This window comes from Balaenoptera acutorostrata, chromosome 5, assembly GCF_949987535.1.
Source record: "Balaenoptera acutorostrata chromosome 5, mBalAcu1.1, whole genome shotgun sequence".
Lineage (NCBI taxonomy): Eukaryota > Metazoa > Chordata > Mammalia > Artiodactyla > Balaenopteridae > Balaenoptera > Balaenoptera acutorostrata.
Window position 1 is genome coordinate 79,559,018 of NC_080068.1, and position 24,717 is coordinate 79,583,734.

A 24,717-nucleotide genomic window follows, 5' to 3' on the forward strand; every position below is an offset into this window, starting at 1 on the left:
ACATATACACACATATACACACACACACACATACACACACTACTGAGGTATAATGGATGTACAAGGATTTGCACATATTTAAGATTCCTCCAATTATATTTTCTAATTAACAGTTCTTTTTTTCTGAGTTCTTTTGTTAGTGAAAGTACATCTTTAACTACATTCTACTAGAAATATAAAGCTATGGTTTTTCATAGCTAAGGTTTAGACTCTATGCCACACCCTACTTTGAAGAATAACTTCTAAAATTTTACTTAGTGTGACATCTAGTGCCCAGACAAGGAAGTAATAATATGGAGACACTGTTGTCTTTTGACTGAGAGCGTTTCATTCTCAGAGATACTGATTTTGTTCTACCAATAACAGAGAAAAACAACCAATATGAATAGTACTACAGGGTATGGTTCATGTATTCATTTCTTCACATGTCATCATGAACCCTAAGTATCCCCAAGAAATGAACCCATCCAAATTACATGGTTCTAAAGACGGAATATCCTCTACTCTTTGACTTACTGCAGTAAAAAGGTGAGTACTGCAAAGAAGGTAAGATAATACATGCTGTGATACTGTATCATTTAAAAACAAATATTAAATGATTGGCTGGTGTTTAATTTATCATCCATACTCTAGTGGAAAACACCCTAAACTTAGGAGTCAGGAGTCTTGTGGAGGAATTTTGGTTCCATCAGTTATTAGCCATGTGGTCTTGGTGACCTTTCTGAGTCTCTGCTGCTGTGTCTTCTCTGAAAGGAGGTTTATAACATCTACCTCTCAGGGTTTTATAAGGTCACTGAGAAGAAATATGTGAAACCCTTGGTACTGGTCAACATTATTGAGCACTTACTATGTCCCAGGCACTGCACTAAATATTTTCAGTGTAGTAAATTATCTTATTTAATCTTTTCATTATGAAGTAAGAGATACTACCATGCCCATTTCACGATTGAGAAAACCGAGACCTGGTGATGTGAAATTACTTGCTGAAGGTCCCCAAACCAATAAGTGGCAGAGGCAGGATTTGAACCCCATATTTCTGACTCTAAAACTCACTTGCTCAATCACTATGTTATGTTAAGAAAGTCTTACATGCCATTTCTAGTTGATTAAATGTCATTTTAGTCCCATTTCTATAACTCCTTGGAAATCAGATACTTAATCAGGAGCTTCCTCATTTTTAAAATATTGGTTTATGTTAAAATTAGCTTGAGTTACCTTACCTTGACCAAACAGCCAGGTGAAGGTCACCCCTGCAGTGAGGCCTTCCTCTAACCCTGGCCCTCCCAGCTGTGCCTTGGGTTGGTACAGCTTAATGTTTTTAGGATCATCCCTGTGCTGTGCAGGCACGGATCCCAAGACACTGTGTGGTGCTGTCTTCTCCCTCCAGTTTAATTTTTTCTCAAAAACTTTTTACCAACCTCGCTTCTTGTTGAGAAGATCAAAACCCCATTGAAGGGAGGTCTCCCCTCTTTCTGGAGGATGAAAATAATTTGTTGTTGGTGGGAGGGTCTCTCTGACCAAGTGGTAACTTAGGGGAGCAACAGTAGTTCTACACAGCACCCTGGATGACTGGGTAGCCTTATGGGTACTTTCTGCTGGTCCCTTATGATAAAGGACCCCCCAGGAGGGCAGCAGCTAACTTGTTCAGAGGGTTCTCCCCTTTTAGATTGCTTTAATCTTTAATATAACATTTCCTTCTTTTTCATTTCATTTCTGTCTTTTTCTTTTTAAAAGGTGGCTATATAGAAAAGAAACTTTAAAAAAAATCCCATAATCTCATTTCTCTGATATATCTGGTTGATTTCTAAAAATAAACATTTATTAGGTTCATCTATATCAAGGTAGTGCAAGAGTTCATTATAACATTTTTGCAACTCTTCTGTAGGTCTGAATATTTTTCAAAATAAAACTTTTAATTAAAGTGATAAAAAATGTAAAATTAAATAAATAAGTAAATAAACATTTATAATGTTAGTAAAATCAGAATATAGAAACATAGACAACAGAAGGTGGGCCAGCCTCTTTCTCCCTAAACAGCGCCTATTGACCTAACAGTCAATACAGTCTATGAGCTTACAGGGGCCTATGGAATGATTTAAGACCTGAAAAGAAGTATTGGTTCTAAAAGACAAAAAACAAAATTTGCAAATTAGAAATTAAATAATATTTACTTAAATGTATTCAAAAATGTAATATTTGGTCAACTGGTCAACTATAGTTCAAGTAAATTCAACTCTTCCACAGTTATATATAAATTATATATTTAATGAGGGATGTGGGTGCATTTTATTATATTTGTTGTGATATGAGAGGGACTTCCAAAAGGAGGGGGCTCTTAAAAGACTTAAAGGGGCCCTGCCTTCCTTCCAGCCCCACTCCCTACCCCCATTTCCTTCTAAAGATAACAAGTCTGATTTGTTTCTTGTTGATTCCTTTAAGGGAAAAGTTCTGAAAAGCACATCCCTACATATAAGTGTCTTGGACCCGGCTTCACCATATATAGTGGAGGTCTCAGCATGTGTACATGGTGGTGGAGGCTGTGTGTGCTGCCTGGGATCCCAGTGCTCCTTCACCCCTGCTGACAGCTAGCTCTCAGCTAAACGCCTCCCTTTGAAATGCCCTTCACCAAAGGGAACTGGCTCCCTCAAAACTGTACTGTAATGACTGGTCAGTAGGGAAGTTGGTGATACAAAAGCCTGGTCCTGGGCATTACGCCCTGGGACAGCTCTGAAGAGTCATCCCAACCCCCAAGCTCCCTATGGGATGGGCTGTGGCCTCTGACGCAACTGCACTGCAGCCCAGTTCTGCTTTCCTAGTCCTTCACTCTCTTGCAAGGCTTGCTCCTGAGAGTCCTTCCTAATAAAACTCCAGGACACTCATCCCTGCCTCAGTCTCTCCCCGGGCATCCAACCTAGGACACTGATCTACCTCATTCTTTTTAATGGTTGCATAGAATCAGAATTCCACTGAATGGCTCTGTCATGTTTAACATTCTCTGTGGATGGATACTTGGGTTGTTTCCAGTTTCTCATATATGCCTGGTGAACTCCCTCAGCTCTTTCAGGTCTCTGCTCAAGTACCATTTCATTAAGATCTACTCCACACCACCCTTTTTAAAAGCTTAACCTGTACTCCTGACACTACCTTATATTTTTCATAGACTTAACACTTTATAACCCTCTCTATAATTTTCCTACTCATTATGTGTATTGTTTATTTTTTAATTTTTTAATTTTAAAAAATTTTAATTTTATTGGAGTATAGTTGATTTACAATGTTGTGTTAGTTTCAGGTGTACAGCAAAGTGAGTCAGTTATAAATATGCATGTAATCATTCTTTTTTAGATTCTTTTCTTATATAGGTTATCCCAGAATATTGAATAGAGTTCCCTGTGCTATACAGTAGGTCCTTGTTGGTTATCTATCTTATATATAGTAGTGTGTGTACATTCATCCCAAGCTCCTGATTTATCCCTCCCCCCAACATTTCCCCTTTGATATCTGTAAGTCTGTTTCTGTTTTGCAAACAAGTTCATTTGTTTCAGCCTTTTTAAAAATTAGATTCCACATATGAGTGCTATCATAAGATATTTGTCTTTGTCTGACTTACTTCACTTAGTATGATAATCTCTAGGTCCTTCCATGTTGCTGCAAATGGCATTATTCCATTCTCTTTTATGGCTGAGTAATATTCCATTATATAAATATATATCACATCTTCTTTATCCATTCCTCTGTCAATAGACATTTAGGTTGCTTCCATGTCTTGGCTGTTTTAAATAGTGCTGCAATGAACATTGGGGTGCATGCATCCTTTCGAATTATGGGGTTTTTCCGGGTATATGCCCAGGAGTGGGATTGCTGGATGTATATTGTTCATTGTTTGCATCCTTCCACGAGTCTGTAAGCTCTACTACAAGGTCTTCATCTTGTTTACTCACTGCTTTACCTCAAGTGCCTAGAATAGGGCCTGGTAAGATATGTATTTGCTGAGTGAATTCCATATTGAACACCTTTGGACATATACATTAATGAACTTTTGCAAAGAATCAACAGTGGAACTGTTGGATGAGGACACATGCATTTAAAATTTTATAGATGGTGTTAACTGCTCTTCTGAAGGTTGTGCCAATTTCTACTCTTCTTTGGGTGAATTTTTGAGAAATAGAACAATTTTAAAATATTGGCTGTAAAACCGATAGCTAGTGGGAAGCAGCCTCATAGCACAGGGAGATCAGCTCAGTGCTTTGTGATCACCTAGAGGGGTGGGATAGGGAGGGTGGGAGGGAGGGAGACACAAGAAGGAGGAGATATGGGGATATATGTATAGCTGATTCACTTTGTTATACAGCAGAAACTAACACACCATTGTAAAGCAATTATACTCCAATAAAGATGTTAAAAAATAAATAAATAAATAAAAATAAAATTATTGGCTGCATTTCAGACTCTACTATCAATGAATTCAAGATATTATAGTTGTGAGAAGTAGTTATTTAGAAAAACACACAGATGGTGTTGCTGTGCTCAACTAAAGCCAACTTCAGGGCAGCAGAAACTGCAGCCAATTAACCTTCCTTTTGGAAAAGTCTTCTCTCTCCGTAATGATGGTTGATGCCCACTCTGTAATCAGATACTCACTTCTCTTTAGGTTCAAAATTGACAAGAAGAATTTCTGAACTCATAGTGTTTGCCTTGCCATCACATAGGAATTCATTAACTTATTCATAGATTGTAAAGGATTGTGAACAAACTCCAAGCATGAATCCTATTATCTTTTGTATCAACGATCCTTGAGAATTTTCACATCATCAGCAATGTCACCTTCAAAAATGAATCCATGTGATATTGATACTGAAATACCTAGTTAAGAGTTTTTACTGTAGTATCATTCTGACAAGTTTGCCGTTCTCTGTGATAAAAAGACACTGTCATTATTTCTGACAGTGCTAGTAGAAGGCTTTCATTAAAATGTGCTGAAGGAAAAAATCGTGTAACTCAGGAGAGGATGGGGAAGGAGAACAATGGTAACTCTGAAAAGGTAAATATGTGGATCAGATCTCCCTCCCCCTCCTCAGGTACTCTTATACAAGGTGTTGAGACTCATAAAACTGTCAAAACTAGAATTTTAAATAAACATGTAGGTCATTTGTAGTATCTGGAAAAAAGCTGATGTATTCTGCTGTATAATTTTTACCTTGGTATATCTGTATATGTCTCAGCATTGTTGACTTTCATTTTGATTACTGGTCCATCACTTAGCTTAGCAATATATTCTATGATTAAGTCAGGTCTCTAAGGTGCTTGTGGGAAATCACATCTGGTTCTCACAACAGTACTTTGAAATTATCATCAAAATTGCTTTTTTCTTTTTTTTTACATTTTCCTCTCCCACTCTGGTTTCTTCCTGGATCTTAAATAACAACCATTTTCATTGTATCTTACGAACTTTTCCAAAGGCATGAGTGGCAGCTGATCAAGTCTTCTTAGAATGTGATAATAGCATGGCTGTCAACGAAACTAATGCAGGAGATATGGCTTCTCCAAAAATAACTGTTGGCTGAGAAATGTTTGATTTTATATAAGCATTGGAAAGGTTGCTTTTTCTCATTTTCCCTTAACCTTGGGGGTCAAAGTAGTGAGGCAAAAGATAAAATATAAAAATACCGTGTAGCAAAAAGTCAATCAATTTTCTATATTTTTCTATTTAGCACAGTGGTTACAAATATCTTTCTCCTGCTATACACAGCCACAAAGTATGGAATCATTATATTCTGGAAGTTGGAAGGAATCTTAGAATTTCTCAAGTTCTTCCACCCATACTTTTCCAAGTAAGGAAGCTGAGTCTGGAGAGGTTCAGTGTATAGTGTAGCTAGGTAGTGACAATTCTTTGTGATCACAAGTTAGTAGCAGTTGGGACCGGGTCTCAGGTCTTATGACTTCTGATACAGTGCTCTTTCCAGGAAAGAACCACCTTCTAAATCTTTCCATTTTCCAATTACTCTCCTGCCAACTCTAAACAGTTCTAATTATTGTGACTGCAGTTTTTCAACAACTGTAAGAAGCATTGGTTTCTGTTTCTAGTGCTCAATTGACAGCTCTGAGTTTTGTTATAGATGCTGTCTTGCATAGAGTTCCATCTGCAACTGGAATTACCCCGGGGGTAACATGAGGCTTCTGATTGGGAATTAATTGCAATAGAATATGTGGTTATTTTCTTTCTTTACTTTACACAGGCAATTTATAAACCTTCAAGAGCTTGTCTGCTGCTGTGAGTGCTCTGTTTTCCAATAAGTTTTTTCGCCCTGTGATAATAAACTGTTAATGCTGCAAAGCCGGGGATGGATATTATTTGCCTGTACATAATGGAAGGTCTGCCTTGCTTGCCTCTCTCAATCCAAAGATAGTAGCTCAAGATAGACCACAACCCAGGACGGTGCCCATAACTTTTTCAAGCTTCTGTAAACAGGTGGTTGAACCCTATTCTAACCCTCTGTTTCAGGCTGTGAGCCTGGCTGTGACACTTCTCCATTTGTGGGACACTTGTGATCCCTGTTATCTTTTGGGAGTCAAATTCCCAATCACCACCACTGCCTGTTTCCAGCCTTGGAACCTAAGCCTCCCCTTATGCTTCAAGTTTTAGTTCTCTATCAGGTCTACCAAAATACTTACCTCATTTTCAAGTATATACTGCTATTAGTTTAGCTACTATTACTTTGTAAAGCTAAAGCCCATCCTGACAAAAATCTCCAAAATATACCTGGAGAACAACTTAGGGATGGCATTCAGCTATCTTGTTATTGCATTTATTGGGGTTGTGATGACCAGTGGTGATGAACAAATTTAGTCTCTACATCTCTAAAGATAGCTCCAATTTTTCCAAAGGGATTCTTAGAATGAGTATCAATATTTCAAATTTTCTTTGCTCTCCCTCATGTGCCCTTTGGTCATTGTGGGTGCAAATAAGAGAAAAATGCCAAGATTAAAATGCTTTTCAAACTTCCAACATATATCAGGGAGACAGTGCTTTGGGAAAGATCCCTGGTGTTCTCCTTACTTACTGCAAGTAATAATAAATCCTTCCTTCTCCTGAAAAAAAAATTCCAACATGTAGCCAGAGCCCTTAAAAAATACTAAGTTTCTGGCATTGGTGGTATAACTGATGAGGTTTTCAAACGGAAGAGGGAGGTTTGTTAGGGAGAATTGAAAGATCACCCCAAGATTCTCAACCCTGGCATATACAACATGTAATCCCCCCCACTTTGAGTGCGGACAGGATTGTGAATATGATGGGATTCATTCCCATGATTAGGTTACATTATATAGTAAAGGTGAAGGGACTTTTCAGAAGTAATTAAGGTCCTTAATCAGTTGAATTTGAGTTAATCAAAAGAGAGATCCTGGATGAGCCTGAACTAATCAGGTGGGCTTTAAAAGGGACTTGGGCCCTTCCTAAAGGGAGAGATTTGAAGCATGGGAGAAATTATCCTGCTGGCTTTGAAGAAGGACCTAGGAGTAACAGTGAATTGGACCAATTCATGGCCCATCACAAGATCCTCATGCACAGAGATACCTTGAGAACACCTGAGTTAGATGATCTGCAAGCTGTGTTACCTGTGGCTTCCCCTGTTCTGCTCTTCATTCTTCACCCTCAAGATGAAATGCTACGGCTACAGTATCTTAGACACGTTTATGTTGTACCTTCAGTTTTCATGAAGAGTGGATATAAGAAATGGTCACATGAAGAATATTTTGACAAACCTTCACTGATGAAGACATTGTTCATTATATTTTCTCTTTGTATACGAGCCAATACGGGACATTTCTTCAAAAGTTTAATACAAGGAAAATAAATTTATCTAAATAAGCTTAAGTCTTGTTTTATCACTCAGTGAGATAGATAATCTACTGGTAGCCAAGAATCTCAGAGTTAAGGTCAATGTTCAGTTATATTAGCCTTGATATATATCTCCTTCCCACCTGCATTTTTTTTTTTTTGTATTTGTATTTCAATACCCTGTGATGAATGCCTTTTATTGAGATACCTCAAATCCTTTTAGGGAGTAGGCTATTTGTATACTTTAAAATGTTCAAGCGGGATGATAAACACAAAGCATTAAGAATATATTATAAAAGCCCAAATCTTATATTCTAAGATGGAATATAATATAATGGTTAAAAGCCATACTGTGTGGTTCAAAGCCCAATTCAGCCACTCCTGACTCTGGATAATGTTTAACCTCTCTGTGATCCCGCTTCCTTACCTCTAAAATGGAGAAAATAAGAGTACCTCCTCATAGGGTTATTTTGAAGAATAAATATATTAATATACAGGAAGCACTTAAAACAGCAAACACTGAAAACAATTTGCTCTTATTATGTCATGAGCTAATGTTAAACTCTATCAGTACATGGTATGATCAAAACGTCATATCCTATTTGGCTCCTGAACTTTATCCATTCAAACGCAATGTGTAATGCTTACCTACTGTGGCAGATGCTGATGAGAGCAGAGATTTGCCCCAGGAGCCCCAGCCTGCCCATCCCCCTCCATGTGGAGAGGAATCCACGGCCTGCAAAAAACCAGATTACCCACAAGGTCAGCAATTTCATTTGTCCCTGAATGGAAAAACATCCATTCATTTGAAACAAAGAGAAGGTTAAAAAAAAATCACCAACAACCATATCTCACTGGCTTATAGTTTATAAGGGCCATAAAAGAATATACCAGTCTACATTGCAATGTGTACTTTGGAACCAAATTGGTTTGTAGTGGTGTTGGCTTCTGAGGGCTTAGCTTGAAGTGAGAAGGGAATCTGATGTCAACTAAGACCCAAATCTCCCATTATCTGGAAGACAGGGATAGGGCTGTGGAGGGGAGGGGGAGATTTAATATTTTAGGGCACAGAGTGATTTGTCAAAACTCCAAAATGACCTTGACTCATGCAATTTTTACAGAACTGAAATAATGTGCTCTTCAAGGTAGAGTTAACTTTCAAATCTCTGGGGTGGTAGGAGGGAGTTTTGGCATGGATGGTAGTAGGCAAAGTGTCTAGAAAAGCATCAATAAGCTTGGAGACGGCGAATAGCAACAGGAAGCCTTTTGAGGTAGACAACTTTCAGGGTGTCCACTCCACTCACAATGACCCCTGTAACTATATCTGTCACTGTCCCTGGGCTCACTTGATTCAAGTTCTTTTTCCTAGGTATTTTGATTGGGACTGAGAGATTCTGGTTCAGCTTGAATAGAAGATAAAAACTCAGACAATGTGGGGTGACCATATTCTACCCACCATGCAGACTAAGAATTAAGAGAAAGCACAGTGAGCAGAATGAAGGAGATACGCTCAGAGAAGCTGTTTGGATTCCAGATAGCTTCTCAGCCTCTGCTTCCTGTCCCTCTTCAAGGCCCTGCTGCATTCCTACTTTTGGGTTTTATGAGATTCCAGCACAGTGTTTCTCTCTCTTTTAATGTTTTGTTCACTGTTATGTCCGCAGAGCATAGAAGAACACGTGGCATATAATGAGTGCTTAATAAATTTAGTTGTTAAATAAATGACTGAAATTCATCCATTTTCTTAGGTGTGCTTAGCTTCTGTTACTTGCAACCAATGCATCCTGACTCGGTAGAACCACAGCTTTCCCTTAATATCCAGGAATGCATTATAGAAAATGAGGCAAGAATACATTAGGAGATGGAGAATAACAGCTCTTTCACTCCAAGAAGAGAAAGGAAGAAGTTAAGGAGTAAATGAAAAATTCCTACACAGTTTGTAGATTCTATAACTTTTGACTCAAGGCTGGTCCATCATCATCCCCAACTTCCTGCTGCATGCAGTCTTCCACTCTTATCTTCCACTCTTGCAGATAAGGGTGGCCATGTGAAACAGTTTTGACCAATGAGATATAAATGGGAAAGGTTTTGCTTTCATGATAAATTACACAGTTTTGGCTGGTGCCGACTCTCCCCTCTCCTTTTTTCCTGCCCTGAATGTGGACCTCATGCTTGAAACTGAAGCAGCCATTTTTGCTGCCATGAGGGAAAGGCCAGGGAATCACAGAGTCACTGGTCCTGGTACTGCTAAGCTACTAAACAAATGTGAGTTGTTGCATATCTCCATTCTTTCTGTTAAGTGAGAAAAAATTAATTGCTATTTTGTAAGCTAATATATGTTGGGTCTTAGTTACTTGCACCCAAATGCATTCCTAAGTGATTCACCTCGTAAATACCACACATCATCCATCAGCATAGACTACTGGTCAAGAGTAAAGGTTATGGAATTAAATTGCTTGGGTTTGACTCCAGGCTCTGCCACTTGGACATGTTAGTTACTCAAGTCTTTTAGCTATCACTGACTCATTACAAAAATGCAACCATAAGTATAAGAACCAATAACCTCACAGGGTTATTGTGAAAATTAAAAGAAATAATTCACATAAAGCTGTAAGCGTAGTGCCTAGCACATAATAAACACTCCAGAAATGTTAACTAGTAATAATAATAAGAAGTAACTACATTTTTAACACTAAGAAGCAAAAAGCTTTGAAAGTTGGCTGACATTTTTTTCTGTTTGGAAACAATGAGAAGCTTGTTAACATGAATGGAAATACTCAAGATTCATGACAGTCTGCTTTCATTTTTGGTGTCTACATTGATTTACTTTGCTTCAGCAATGAAGCCAGTGGCAATTTTATACCATGATGAAGACAGATGTAAGTTGGTGATTAATATAGTTCTTTCATGGGACAAATCTCTACCTATGTGATTAGGGAGAGTTAATACACTTAGGGGTGACAGCTTCTGACTCAAATTTACAATACTTAATATGCCCTGACAGCTGGTAATTGACTAGCAAATGGAAATTAATGTTAAATGAGTCTAGAACTTTTTGCAGTGTGACTACTTCAATTGCTTTATTAATAAAGCTCCTTTCACATTGAGCTGTGACTTCTTGATCAGCTAAAAAGAATATTTGTTATCAATGGCAAATACTCAAATAACTAAATGTGCACATTTAATATAAAACCACATAAACTAAATGTTTGACATGAATTATAAATATATCTCATCTTGAGTATTGTCTCCACTTTAAATAGCTTTAATGTCACATGCTTATGAGACTATAAAGTAGGCAGCATGGATCTACTCAGATCTCCCATTTTCATATATGGATATTTTAAAGCTTTTTTCTCATCCTCACCCATGTAACCCCCACCTCCTTTACCAGAGAACTTCACATCCTAATTTACAGAGAAAACAGAAGCCATCAGATGAGAACTCTCTCAACTTCCTGTCCCTTCCTCATAAACTCACAGAAGAGTGACCTCATATTGTAACAGCAAATCAGACTTGGTTTGATCAAGAGGGATCTCCAAAACTCAACTGGAGATCATTTAAACATCTATAACTGTTGTGTGGTCCTAAGAACATCAAAGAGTGCAAGATTCTATCAAGTTCGAAGTTCTTTAAATAGAAAAGACATTTATTTATTTTTAGGCTATCAAGTTCAAAGGTATCATTAGATAGAAAAATATGTACAAATCTTAGCATTTCATCAAAGGCCTTTAGCATTTAGATAGAAAATATATGTACCTCTCTTAAATGATAAAGACCAACCTGGTTGTCCTATTTCCTTGAGTAGATCAAGAATCAGATACTGTGTATAACTTTGGTCTTGGGATGTGGACAGTAGGAGTTATGAGACCAAAGCCTTTTTAAGTTTTGTAACTTGTGACACAGCTGTTCTAAAAAGGGCTCAGTGTGACATTTGGGAGGATGTAAATTGCTCTGGATGCCTGCAGCTCTGTCGAAATATTTGCTTGAAAATGGCCTCAGTTATTCCCAGGTAATCTTGTTCCTTGGTGAGTATGCATCATTCAACTCTAGGAAGATTTAAAATCAAATATGGAAAGGTTTAAAGCATGAAATATGTTATTAATCATTTTGTACATATTTGGTCTTTTCTATACTACTGATGTTTAAGGAATTTGACTGATTAGAGTGACAATTTTTTGAAAATCAATTTAAAATGAATAATTGAATTATTAGACTTCTGATTTTTAAGTTGAAATCTTCCTAAGTTTATGCATAATGTTATGCCACCTAAGGGGCTGTTTAGTCTACTCTATAAATTTAATTTAAGATTTACAACAATTTTTAAGTACTCAGCAAGATTTTGTTTAAGTAGATAAATGAGGTACTTAAAAAGTATATTAAGTTTATAGATGTAGTTTAAAAATATTTGACAGTGTTTAAGTTGGCAAAGAGGACCAAGCATTAATCAAAAGCCCCTTGAAAGTGACTGTTCAATTATGTTAGGCTTCTAAATAGAGTAAGATTTGTGAGATAAATGTAAATACTAGGGAGAATTGACATTTTGAATCTGTAACCTTAATATATTGAACACTAATTGTTTAAACCAAATTAAAAGTCTGAGTAGTTTTTTTTCATGGACAAAACACACACTGGCCTACACCAAAAACCTATCTCAATACAAATCTAACTTTACTGCACCCCCAGTCACAATTACTTCCTCCCCTTCTATCATAATGGAAATGATATCTTCCTCTTAGTTATAATTATCACCTCCATCTGAACTCCTCTGGGCCTGGGAAGGTTGGTTTTCCCTTTTTTCCTGGTTTTTCAACCTTTCTCTACTGGCTGCTTCCCACATTTAATGATGTGCACGACTCCTCCATCTTAAAACCAGCAAATGAAAATCACGATGACAAAATGTTTCTTTCAAACTTCTCTGGCTCCATGTCTTTCTTTCTTCTGCTCCATGTCTTTCTTTCTTCTTCACCTCTTAAAAGAGGTGCCTGCCTTCTGTATCCACCCCCTCCACTCCTCTACCCACCATGGTGACTCTCCCATGGTCACTGTTTCATGAAACCATTCTCACCAAGATCACAATGGCTTCTTCATTGTCAAAGCCATGGACTCAATTTTAGTCATTTTATTTCTTGACCTCTCAGTAGCATCAGAAGCTTAAGCACTTTTCAATTCTTAAAAGACTCTATTCAGGGCTTCCCTGGTGGCGCAGTGGTTGAGAATCTGCCTGCCAATGCAGGCGACACGGGTTCGAGCCCTGGTCTGGGAAGATCCCACATGCCGCGGAGCAACTAGCCCCGTGAGCCACAATTACTGAGCCTGCGCGTCTGGAGCCTGTGCTCCGCAACAAGAGAGGCCGCGATAATGAGAGGCCCGCACACCGTGATGAAGAGTGGCCCCCACTCTCCGCAACTAGAGAAAGCCCTCGCACAGAAACGAAGACCCAACACAGCCATAAATAAATAAATAAATAAACCCAAAGTTAAAAAAAAAAAAAAAAAAAGACTCTATTCTCATGGCTTCCATGACCTATCTTTTGACTCTTGCTTTTTTTGTCCATCCCTTACTATGATGATTTCAGTTTACTTTAGAAAGTTTCCACATGCATATTGTGATATTATGGACGCTCCTTAGATTAAGTTACAACCCAACTGCTTCCAGCATTCCAATAAAATACGCACAGTCCGGGTGGTCAGCTGGCATCCTAATCAGGAAAGCCATACCCCGAAGGCAGCTATAATGAACACTTCTATTATTTGCGTCTGTATTAACGTCTGATGCTTTGCTAATTAGCATACTGAATTACAGAAATGGGCTTTAACTGGTAAACATGGTGGACTGTTAACTAACATTTTAAATATCTGAAAGGGGTTCTAGATGGTAAAATTAAAGGTATTAAACACTTGCAGGTGGTTAAATATATTTTAGAGCCTCTTCCTACCTTTACATGAATAGGGTGTAAGAAAGGGTTTTTCTCTGTACTAAATGATCTTCTATCCGTCTCTGAACTCTGGAGAATTCCAATTTCTTGATGCCAGGTATAAGGGAAGAAACCCCTGCCCCTAGAATTCTAGACATTTGCGTTGAATGCACCTTTCATGCAGGGTAGTGGTCAAAGCACCTAAAAGTCCAAAACAATGGCACATTCTCAAGCCTACATGAGTCCTCACAAGCTATCTTTAACTTTCTTGTTAATTAATGTTTAATTTTAGAATGTCAGTGTAGTATAATGTGATTTGAGATTTCATTTCATTTATAGAATGAACTTTGCTGGCAATCACAACATATCAAAGAGCTGTCCATGACCAAAGTGGCTTAGAGACAGGAGACTTCAGGGCCAGGTCCTTGGCCTCTGTTCTTTCTTTATTTATATATAACACCTGGGCAATCTTACCCACTCCCATTACTTAAATAACATCCAGTTGCTGATGGCCTCCAAATCTCTCTCTATCCCCTGGGCTCCAGACCACTATAACCAACTGCCCACAAAATATCTTCACTTGGATGTCTCATCTCATGTTCAATATGGAACTCACCATCTTCTCAATTTTACACAATTCCCATATTCGTGGTTCCCAAACATGGGTCCACAGACTGACTGCAAGAGTATTATCTGGGGGAACTTATTAAAAATACAGAGTCTTGGCTTCTACTGTGATCTTTTGAACAAGAATCTCTCAGCAGGCTTCCCTGGTGGCACAGTGGTTAAGAATCCGCCTGCCATTGCAGGGGACACGGGTTCCAGCCCTGGTCCGGGAAGATCCCACATGCCGTGGAGCAACTAAGCCCGTGCGCCACAGCTACTAAGCCTGTGGTCTAGAGCCCATGCTCTGCAACAAGAGAAGCCACCACAATGAGAAGCCTGCACACCGCAATGAAGAGTAGCCCCCGTTCACTGCAACTAGAGAAAGCCCGTGCACAGCAACGAAGACCCAACGCAGCCAAAAATAAATAAATAAAGTAAATAAATTTTTAAAAAAGAATCTCTCAGGGTTTCTACCCTGAGAATCTGAATTTCTAACAAGCTTCCCAGGTAATTCTAATATACCACCAGATTTAGGAAGCACTGCCCAATACAGCCAACAGGCAACAGCATCCACCTGGTTGCCCAAGTCAAAAAGCAGGTGCCATGATGGAGAGAGGCTTAAAAGGAGAAATACTCCAACAGAATTGGAGCAAACTCTACTCACTCATTTAAGAGGCAAAAATCTATCATCAGCATGTCTTGGCCTATGTTCTCTCATCTTTGTCTCTGTTGATAGCAATTTTATTGCTCTTAAACACCCTGCTTTTCCTTTTCTAGGGACAGAACTATTGAGTGGTAGTCTATGTTTTCCTTTGAGAGTACTTTTAGTTGTAACATTGCGTTCTTTACCTTCTTCATAATTGGCCTTATGCACTGGTGTAGGACAGTAGGGATGAAATTTTTTTTACTCTGGGAAATATTTCTTAGTGCTAAGAATTTAGAGAAATTTTATCTAGATTAGATGTTTTAGGGGCTGATAGACTAGTATATAATAAGGTCCCACAAGATCTCTGGGAATAAATGTCGCTCCAGGCTAGCACTCAAGACAAACATCTCTGAATGGAGGCTGAAGAATTCACTGACTCCTTAAGATTGATTTGAGTGCTCCATCTAAGGCTTCCTTGTGCCTGTCCTATCTAGTACTATAAGACATGCTATAGTTGCTTTTATGCAACACTACCTTACCCAACTAGATGGTAGGCGTCCTGACGATAGCTGCACTACTCAGATTCTGGGGCGTAACTCATGTATCCTGAGGCTGGTTGAGGCCTTAAAGGATCTAGTACAACCTCCAAAGTTCAAGTGAGGCTGGGGACCATCTCTTATGGATGTTGTAGAGTGGATTCCTGAAGGAAGCCTTAACTCAATGGCTTCTGAGTCTGTACTTCAGAATGGATGAGAAAGGGGCCCTAAAGACAGAAATAGCTTCTCTGAGTGCATCAACTGTGAACGGTGTGATCCTTCAAAGTAGAGGTGCCAGCTGAGCAGCTCTCAGAACCACTGGCCCCAGGCCCCCTCCTTGTCACACCGCCCTACCTGCCAAGGTATGGCCCCCATGCTGGCTCAGGCAAAGGTGAAGCCAATAATGTGGATTTTCAGGGAACTCAGACCACTTACAGAAAAATATATACATTTAAACCCATTATCACAAAATCTAGTGTGTCCTAGATTATATAAGTTTACTTCTTCAAAGACTATTCTGCCAGGTTTTTTTTTAAGCAGGCATTTTCCCTTAGAAACTTTTTTTAAAGGTGATGAGATTCTTTTAGGCTCAGATACACCTGGAATCAGATAGGTTTTGGAGCCTGACTACTCCTATAGGACTTGACATTCCTCAGGGGATCTGTGTTCAAGATCCAAACAGCCAACTTGTAAATGAACTTTTCATTGAAGGTTTTTTGTAGAATTCATTATCTGCTGGATCAACAGAAAAATGGTTGTTTTCATCACTGCAAAAGGACTTCTTATAAGCGTCCAACAAACAGCAAATAAAACAGCAAATGAACAATGCTTGAAGACGAAGCACAAAACTGAATTCTCCTATATTAACTTAAGATACAAGGATAGGTTGCCACGAGAGATAGCAGAACCCCCTTTTCTGGTAATTATTTAAAAGAGACTATATTTGTACCTATCTAGAAGTGTTTAAATGGAACCTGGGTGAAAGAGATATATCCTTTCCCTTCAAGGCCCTTCCAGCCACCCATATCAGCTTTCTGCCTTCTTAGAACCAATATACTCACAAGAATTCCTCCTACACCCCATTTCTATCTGAGCTCCTGATGCAATGCCACACACATACATGCAGAGCCATGGCCCCAACTCTGTGGCCAATATTTGTACTTCCATCCAGATACTTTTGTGATGCTTCATTATGAGGAAATGTTCACCTTTTCAAAGTCCTTGAAAGCTATCAGTGGTGCTGGGAGAGGAGGGGAGTATCTGTCTGCCAGTTGGCTCTCTCCCTGTAGCACTAAGGAGGTTTATAAAGTGCTTGCAAGAGCAGGATTCATTCGATTTGCTCAAAATTTAGGAAAATGGATGTGTAGGAGCATACTGACTCTTTTTGTGCTATCTTTATTAACAATCTTGTTATAATTTTTAGAAGTCTGAAATTGGAATGTATAATCTAGCCTTCATGAGCTCACGTATTTTGAATCAGTGGAGCTTTTGTAGTTTCTTTAAGTCATCTTCGGTCAGAATGGTGTGGCTAAGACATAGTTTCTTAATGTACAAAGATATGTATCAATAGTAGCACTTACAATAACAATTGGGAACCAATGGTCCCCCAATAGAAAGACAGCATGGAGGGAACCCAGGTTCCAGAGTCAGGCATATAGGTAAATACAAGAATAGGGTATATCCTATTGGTTCTGTTTCTCTGGAGAATTCAGGCTAATATACATCCTGGCATCATTATTTCTTAAAGCTCTCTCAGTGGTTGAAATGTTCAGCTAGAGTTGAGACCCTCTGGTCTAGGAGTTCCCTCTGGGGGGGGGGTCCATGGATGGCTTTAAAGGGTCTGTGATATCATGGAACTTGTAAACAAAATTTTACATGTATGTTTACATATCTGATCCAAACTCCCATCTGGTCCTCAAATGCCTTCCATGACGTTCCTGCAGAATGATTGTTTGCTTTTGTTTAAACAACTCCAGTGATGGGAACCCCGCCTCCTCCCTGAGGAAGCTCATCTCATCTTAGAACAATTCTAAGAGTCGCTTTGAGGAAACTGTGGCCAAGAAGCTTGATTCTGAATCAAAGAATCACAAAACATTAGTTAGAAGGACACCTCGTGGTCTTCGTGTGCAAAGTCCTCATTTTACAGAGGAAAAACTGAAGCACAGAGAATTTAGGTGTCTTGCCCAAACTAACAAAGTTAACGATAGATGGAGGATGAAAACCCAGGCCCCCCGACTCCCTGCTTCGTTCCCGTGCCTCACTGCTTGCAGCAGAGTCACCTCAAGGCGGTGATCTGTGTGGCACACTCCAGGAGAGCAGGGCTGGGCCTGGCAGAGGGAAGACTCTCATTTCCCCTATACCGTAGCATCCTTCTAGAAGGCAGGATTGGAGGACAGTGCCTCCCCACCCTTTCCAGTCCCCACACGGATGGAGGGGAAGGTGTCAGGAAAACCCAGCTTGATGGTCATATTGATGTGGAACCTGGGAGACACTGGCCTGTCTTATCTCCCAGAGAGACAGGTGCAGGCGCTGAAGGGAAGCGTGAACGTGTTCTGCCTCTGGTCCCCTGGATGGCGGAATGTGATAATAAATGAGTGATCTGAATGTTTAAGACCTTCACAGTAGATTTGTAAATATGTATTAAAATTTGAGTGATGTTAAAGAAACATTGTTTAGGGTGGAATCAGGTTCATTAATAATTTGGACTCATTACGTTCAATATTACAATATCTTCCATTTACTACTGAGTAGCTTAATCTTACTGGATTGCTTAGTATCTCTGAGGCTGGTTGCCTCGTCTATAACTGGAGGTCAATAATATCCAGCTTAGAACCTCAAAGAACTGTTGTATAGAGTGAATTACATAACATATAGAGTAGCTAGCAGAGTGCCTGGCACACAGGATGTGCCCAATAATTGGTGATTGTTATTATTAATAATAAAACAATTATCAAAATGCAAATATTATAATGACCAATTACTCTCATATATGCCTTTTCTCACCACACAACACATCTTTGACGACCGAGGTAATGCCACAGTATATACTGAACTCCTAATCCCTACCCCCAGAGCCTGGCACAAATCTATGGCCGTGGTAGTATCAGTAAGAACTTAGGCTGAACTGAGTCAAGTGAACCACTCCTACCGGATCACTCTGTTCTTTCAGGGGTATTTCGGATCCAGGTTCTGCCTCGAGGCTGACGGAGTCAATGCATTCAGCAAGGGCATCCTCAGTCACTTCTCCATTGGGGGGGTGCTCCACGGGACCGGGGTCTTCGGGCTGCTCAGTGAGTCCAGTGTCAGCAGTCTCTGCACCCTGAACAGCCGCATTTTCATGCACGTCTCCTCTGGGGTCAGCTGGCGTTAGCTCATTTGAAATCGTAGCTGAATCACAGTGCGCTTCTGCACCTTTGGGTAAGGTATCACTACTGGGCATGTTGGTGATTTCTGCTTGGTCTCCAGTGGCTAAGGTGTCATCGCCATCATCAGACATTTTAATATCTGTCAACAAGATTACAAACAAACACCTTATGCTTTAATCTGAATTGTTAAACTTTTATTCAAAGCCCTGAATAATTAAGTTAAATCTGGTGGGGGTAACCTTTCTTCTACCAAGAAGAAAGTTTATGTAACCTTGGGGTAGGCTGAATAATGGCCCCCCAAAATATCCATGTCATAATCCTTGGAAGCTGTGGATGTTACCTTATATGGCCAGAAGGACTTTGAAGATATGATTAAATTAAGAATCTTGGATTATCTGGGTGAGCCCTAAATGAAATCACAAGTGTCCTTATCAGAGAGAGGCAGAGGGAGATTTGACTACAAAGAGGAAAAGGTGATGTGATGATAGAAGCAGAGATTGGAGTGATGCATTCTGAAGATGAAGGAAGGGGCCACAAGCCAAGGTACACTGGTGGCCACTAGAAGCTGAAAAAGTCAAGGAAACCATTCTCCCCCTCAGAAACTCCAGAACTATAAGAGAATACATGTGTATTATTATAAACCACTATGTTGGTTGTACTTTGTTACAACAGCAATAGAAAACTAATACAAGCCAACCGTGCTCTCTTTAAACTTTCATGGATCTCTTACTTGGCATGAAGAAATAAATATGCATATGGGAACTAAGAGTATTATCTGTATCTGTGAAAGTATTTATTTAATATGACTTTATTAATTATATTTGTAGCCATAATGAGAATAAGCATGGAAAATACCTGAGAGCTTATAAAAAATATTTGACATTTGGCTTTGCAATGTGGTCTGAAATTCAAATTGAGAGAGACATACATACACATAAGTGTGCCTTGTTGGGTACCAGCCCGTGAAGGCCTGGGCTATATTTGGACAATAGTTTAGATGGAAAAACACAAGGATGAAACAGAAAAAAAAGAAGTCAATATTAAGCCAAATAGGGAATGTAGCCATTACAAAATGATCTACAAAGCAGAAAACTCTTTATGAAGCTTGCAAGTTATTGCTATCATATAGAACAGTGCAGTTCAATAGAACTTTCAGTGATGATGAAAATGTTCTGTATCTGCACTGGCCAATATGGTAGCTAACAGTCACCTGTGGCTATTGAGCACTTAAAATGTGGCTAGTGCAACTGAGGAACTAATTTTTAATTTTAGGGAATTCCCTGGCGGTCCAGTGGTTAGGACTTGGCGCTTTCAGGGCTGTGGGCCTGGGTTCGATCCCTGGTTGGGGAACTAAGATCCCACAAGCTATGCGGTGCAGCCAAAAAAAAAAAAAAAAATTAATTTTAAATAATGTAAACAAATTTACACAGGTATGTGTGGCTAGTGGCTATCTTACTGGATAACACATATCTAGAAGGCTTATTCAAGATGATCATTTTCTTAGTCTAAAATAAAGACACAGTGTTCTCACTACACAGGAAGCCAAGTCTCAGGAAAATCAGTGGGTATTTTTGTTGACCTCAGTGTTTACCAGTTGGTCAAATCTCTGGTCACTGTTAAAACCACAGTATATAGGAAGCCATTTAACATATTGGTCACATGATGGCACAGACTTAGAACTCACATGCCCATGCCAACCCTCTTGTCCCCTCAAATAGCCATTCCCTAAAGTTGTCTCGCTATTTTCTTTTCTCTTGCTACATTCTCTCCCTTGGTGAATCACATTCCTTTCTCACAGTTTTACACACTTCTATGTTGTGACTCTCAAATATCTACCTCCATTCTATAGAGACAGAAAGTAAATTAGTGGCTTCTAGGGGCTGAAGGGAGGGGAAATGAGTAATGGTTGCTAATGGCTATAGATTTCTTTTGTGGGTGATGAAAATGTCCTAAAACTAGATAGTGGTAATGGCTGTACCATTCTGTGAACATGTTAAAAACCACTGAACTGCACATTTAAAAAGAGTGCATTTTTAGTATGTGAACTTTGTTATGTATGAATTGTATCTCAATACACTGTCACAGAAAAAATTCTACCATTGGATAAGCAGTTCTAATCGTCAGCTGAACATCTCTTTCTGTCCCAAAGGAAACCTGTTGTCTTGCCATTAATTCTAGATCTTCACTTTGACCTTTGTGTTTCTTTTAATGGCACCTAGATTTCTTCAATAACCCAGGCTTAAAATCTCAGAGCTGTCATTGACCAAACCTTCACTCTCTCAAGAATATATAATATCAATAGCTATCATTTACTGAGTGCCTATTAAATCCAGGCTCTTTAAATGTGCTATCTCCTGTGAGTTAGATACGACAAGCTTCATTTTACAGATGAGGCAACTGATGCTCAGAGGTCACACTTTAAGGAACAGTGGCAGATTTGAGATCTGAACCCACGTCTGACTTTGAGATTGAGCCACGTCGGAGCCCTATCTGCAATGCCACTTGCCTCTTCTCTTACATTCAACCAGTGCTCAAATCCTAGAGGCTCTTTATTCAGAATCCATATGCTTTCTTTTACTTCTATTTTCCCAGCCATCACTTTCAATCAGGTCCTCAATTTGATTCATGTTGATGATTTCAATATTGGGTTCACCTCTCCACTGTTCTCCCTTTCACTTCCCCATCCTTCCCCACCCTTTACCTCACTGCTTTAATTACATCACCTCCTGCTCAGACATCCTCAGGGGCTTCCCACTTCCTATTGAGATGAAGCTACATCCTTCAGCTGGCATCCAAGGACCTCTGTGCTCTGATCCCACTAGGTTTACCTCCCACGATGCCCTTCCAAATCCTTAAGTGAGACAACATAACTATGTGAAAAATGCCTGACATTCACAAAAGAACCTCAGGTGGCTGTTGGTTCAGTATGTTGTTTTAACATATTTAAGGCCCATTTAAAATAACCGCCTCCTCTATTTTTGTTCTTCCCAACTGGATATAATTTTTCTTCCTCTGAAATTCCCAGAGTGCTTTGCATCTGTCTCACTTTGGAGGGTTACAATCGTCTTTGATCAGTCGTTTGAGTGTTTTCCTACTATACTGTAAATTCTATGAAGACAAGGATCTTCCTTGTTTTGTCTTCATATTTTATATAGCACTTAACATGGTTCCTTGAACATAGTGGGAAGCTCAACAAATATGTGTGTTGAGTTATATTAATATTTTTGTGGAGATTTAAAATTAAAGTGTAATTTGGAATGAAAGCAAGCAGAAAATGTCTTTACCCCATTCACTACTCAGGAGTTATCTTACAGCAAGCGATTCCAAATGACCCATATTGTCTTTCCTTTGTCCCTTCACCTCCCAGATAACTGAGTTAGAATGTCTCTTTTTAAACAAAAGTACTTGAATTCTCTGATAACACACCTGTAAACAAGTCTACAGATGGGAAAGGCAAATAATGCATATTTCCTTTTAGGTGGGATATTAAATTTCAGATATTCAAGGTTGGATATGGTCTGTCAATGAGTATGGTCAATGCCTAGATGAAATAGTAAAGAGTGAAAAAGGCCACTGTACAGAAAAGGAGTAGTTACTGTGGTTCGTGGGAGGGGGGATGAGACTGAGGGAGGGTACTTGAAAAGCTATCATCACGTGGAAACTTATAAAATCTTTATGAAAACCTTGAGTCAGGACTGGCCTAGGAGAGGGGCTGCCAAACTACAGCCTGCTGACTAAATCTGCCTTCCCTGTGTTTTGGTAAATAAAATTTTATTGGAACACAGACACGCTCATTTGTTTATGTACTGTCTATGGCTTCTCTAGTACACCAGCGGAGCTGAAGAGCTGCAACAGAGACCATATGGCCCACAAAATTGCAAAGCCTAAAATATTTATTAGCTGGCCCTTTATAGAAAATGTTTGCTAACCCATGGTCTAGGACATTGCTTGATGGCCATGGCCTAGAGTTCTCTGTCCTAATTTGCCCTATCCCCGCCTGGGTCCTAGGGGCACAACCATAAGGAGAATGGGTCCATATTGGACATCACTTATATTCCCATTTTTTGTTCATCAACAGCTGGTCATAGGCACTGTCTGATATCTTAATTTCTTTGTAAGATAATTTGAAAATCCTTATTATTAATCTGGATTATTAAGAAGTTCCAAACTATTTCACTTCTCTATAAGCAGGAACATGAGAATAAACCTGGTTATGATAAACATTCATGGGTGAATAAAAAGCATTATAAACACTTTGTTGTATCTGCTTCACCCTCAATTGTTGTGATACTGTTCCCAGTGCTAAAATATTTCAGCACATACCATGTGACGTCTATGTGAGTTAGCTGTATTTTATGCCCTGAGGGTGGCTGGTTAACATTTGAAGTGCCCTATTCAGGAATTACTCTCCAGGGTCTTTACTTACTTAGCATCTCAGATTCTGAAATGGAGTGTTCACCTCTTGAGAGGGTTCAATTATCCCTCTCTCTGATCGTTATTTATCAGGGGGTACTACTTATCCTAAGGGGTATTAAAAGCATTTTTCACTGATAAAATGAAAATAGTGCTTAAAGTGGATTGGTAAGAAATTATGCACAGGTGCTTTCAGCTCTTGCATTTCCAGGGCAAAAGATTATATTCAGTCCAGCAGCTATTGAACTTTGCAGTAGAGTTTTTCTAGTTCTTCTGCTAATTGCAGGAGAACATCAAAGCCTGATTAGAAGGTTAGCTGAGTCCTGCCACCAGAGCAGTCCTGAAAGCAAAGAGAGCTAGGACTTCATCAACCTACAAGAACAAGCTACATAACTGAGCCTGGTCGCTAATATACATGTGAGTGTGAGGCAGAACTCCATCTGAGAGGTGGATTCATGGTACAATCAATCAGTCTTGGTAGGGATGTTGCACAGAGGAGCCCTACTGTCCTCCTCCATCTCTGATGGCCAAACTGCCCTAAGTCAGCTCACCTCAACTGTGAAAAAATTATCGAACAAAACCTCTCTTCCCTGCAGCTGCTCTGTATTCAAGCATCAACATGAAGCCATTCCTTCAGAAACACGCCCAAAATTCATCTATCAGGTGCTGAACCAATACTGTTAGGAAATATTTATGGACAACTTATACATTTCAGAAAGACTATATTTTTACACCTGTTCAAATAATAAAAATGGTCACCATAATATTCAGCCCTACTTTAACTTCTAATTGTACATGAACTTCTGCCTGTTACAGGTCCACATTTTCCCTAAACCAAAACCAAAAAAGAATCCCCCCCCCCCAAACCTTTTTTGTCCTGGTAGACTTTTGTCTACTCTGGATGTTATTATGACAAGAGATATGTAATCATTTTTAAGACGGTACCCTTTTGTCTGAAGCCATTAGAAATTGTGTGTTCTAAAGACACAGCTGTTTCTATGCAGTGACTGTTGGTGTCCAGAAGGACTACAGCTGTGATACATGCTATTTCCTGGGACAGCCCCCATCTCTGCCCGGATGCCCAAGAAGCAGTCAGACTTAAAGTCTCCCCTGATTTATGGTTTGGAATGTTGATCACTGCAGCCACGTCCTGTGGCTTTGATGCCAGGGAGCCTCAACCCACAGAAACAAGGAGGCTTCTTCAGTAAATTCCAAGGAGAGGAAGAGCGGCATATAAAGAAGCCTTTATGGGCTGGGAATAAGTTAGTTTTTCATGAGTAAATTCATTCATCACCTAAAATGCTCCCAGAACTATGCTAGGTATTGGAGCAGAAACATCATAGCTCCAAAAATAAGTTTAAAACGGAAGACATGGTTACTATCCTTCAGAAAACAAATAA

The 24,717-nt window shown here is 39.3% G+C and overlaps 1 protein-coding gene across 3 annotated transcripts in view; it reads right to left on the reverse strand.

Moving 5' to 3' along the window:
* Positions 1–24,717, reverse strand: part of FAM114A1 (family with sequence similarity 114 member A1) — a 65,803-nt gene that overhangs the window by 38,377 nt on the left and 2,709 nt on the right. For all 3 annotated transcript variants that reach the window (XM_057546690.1, XM_057546691.1, XM_057546688.1), the window contains exons 2-3: positions 18,688–19,043; positions 8,486–8,573 (exon numbers count right to left, since the gene is read on the reverse strand). In XM_057546690.1, the coding sequence (XP_057402673.1) occupies positions 8,486–8,573; positions 18,688–19,035 (436 nt within the window). In that variant the 5' untranslated portion in view covers positions 19,036–19,043. The remainder of the gene's footprint in view (positions 1–8,485; positions 8,574–18,687; positions 19,044–24,717) is intronic.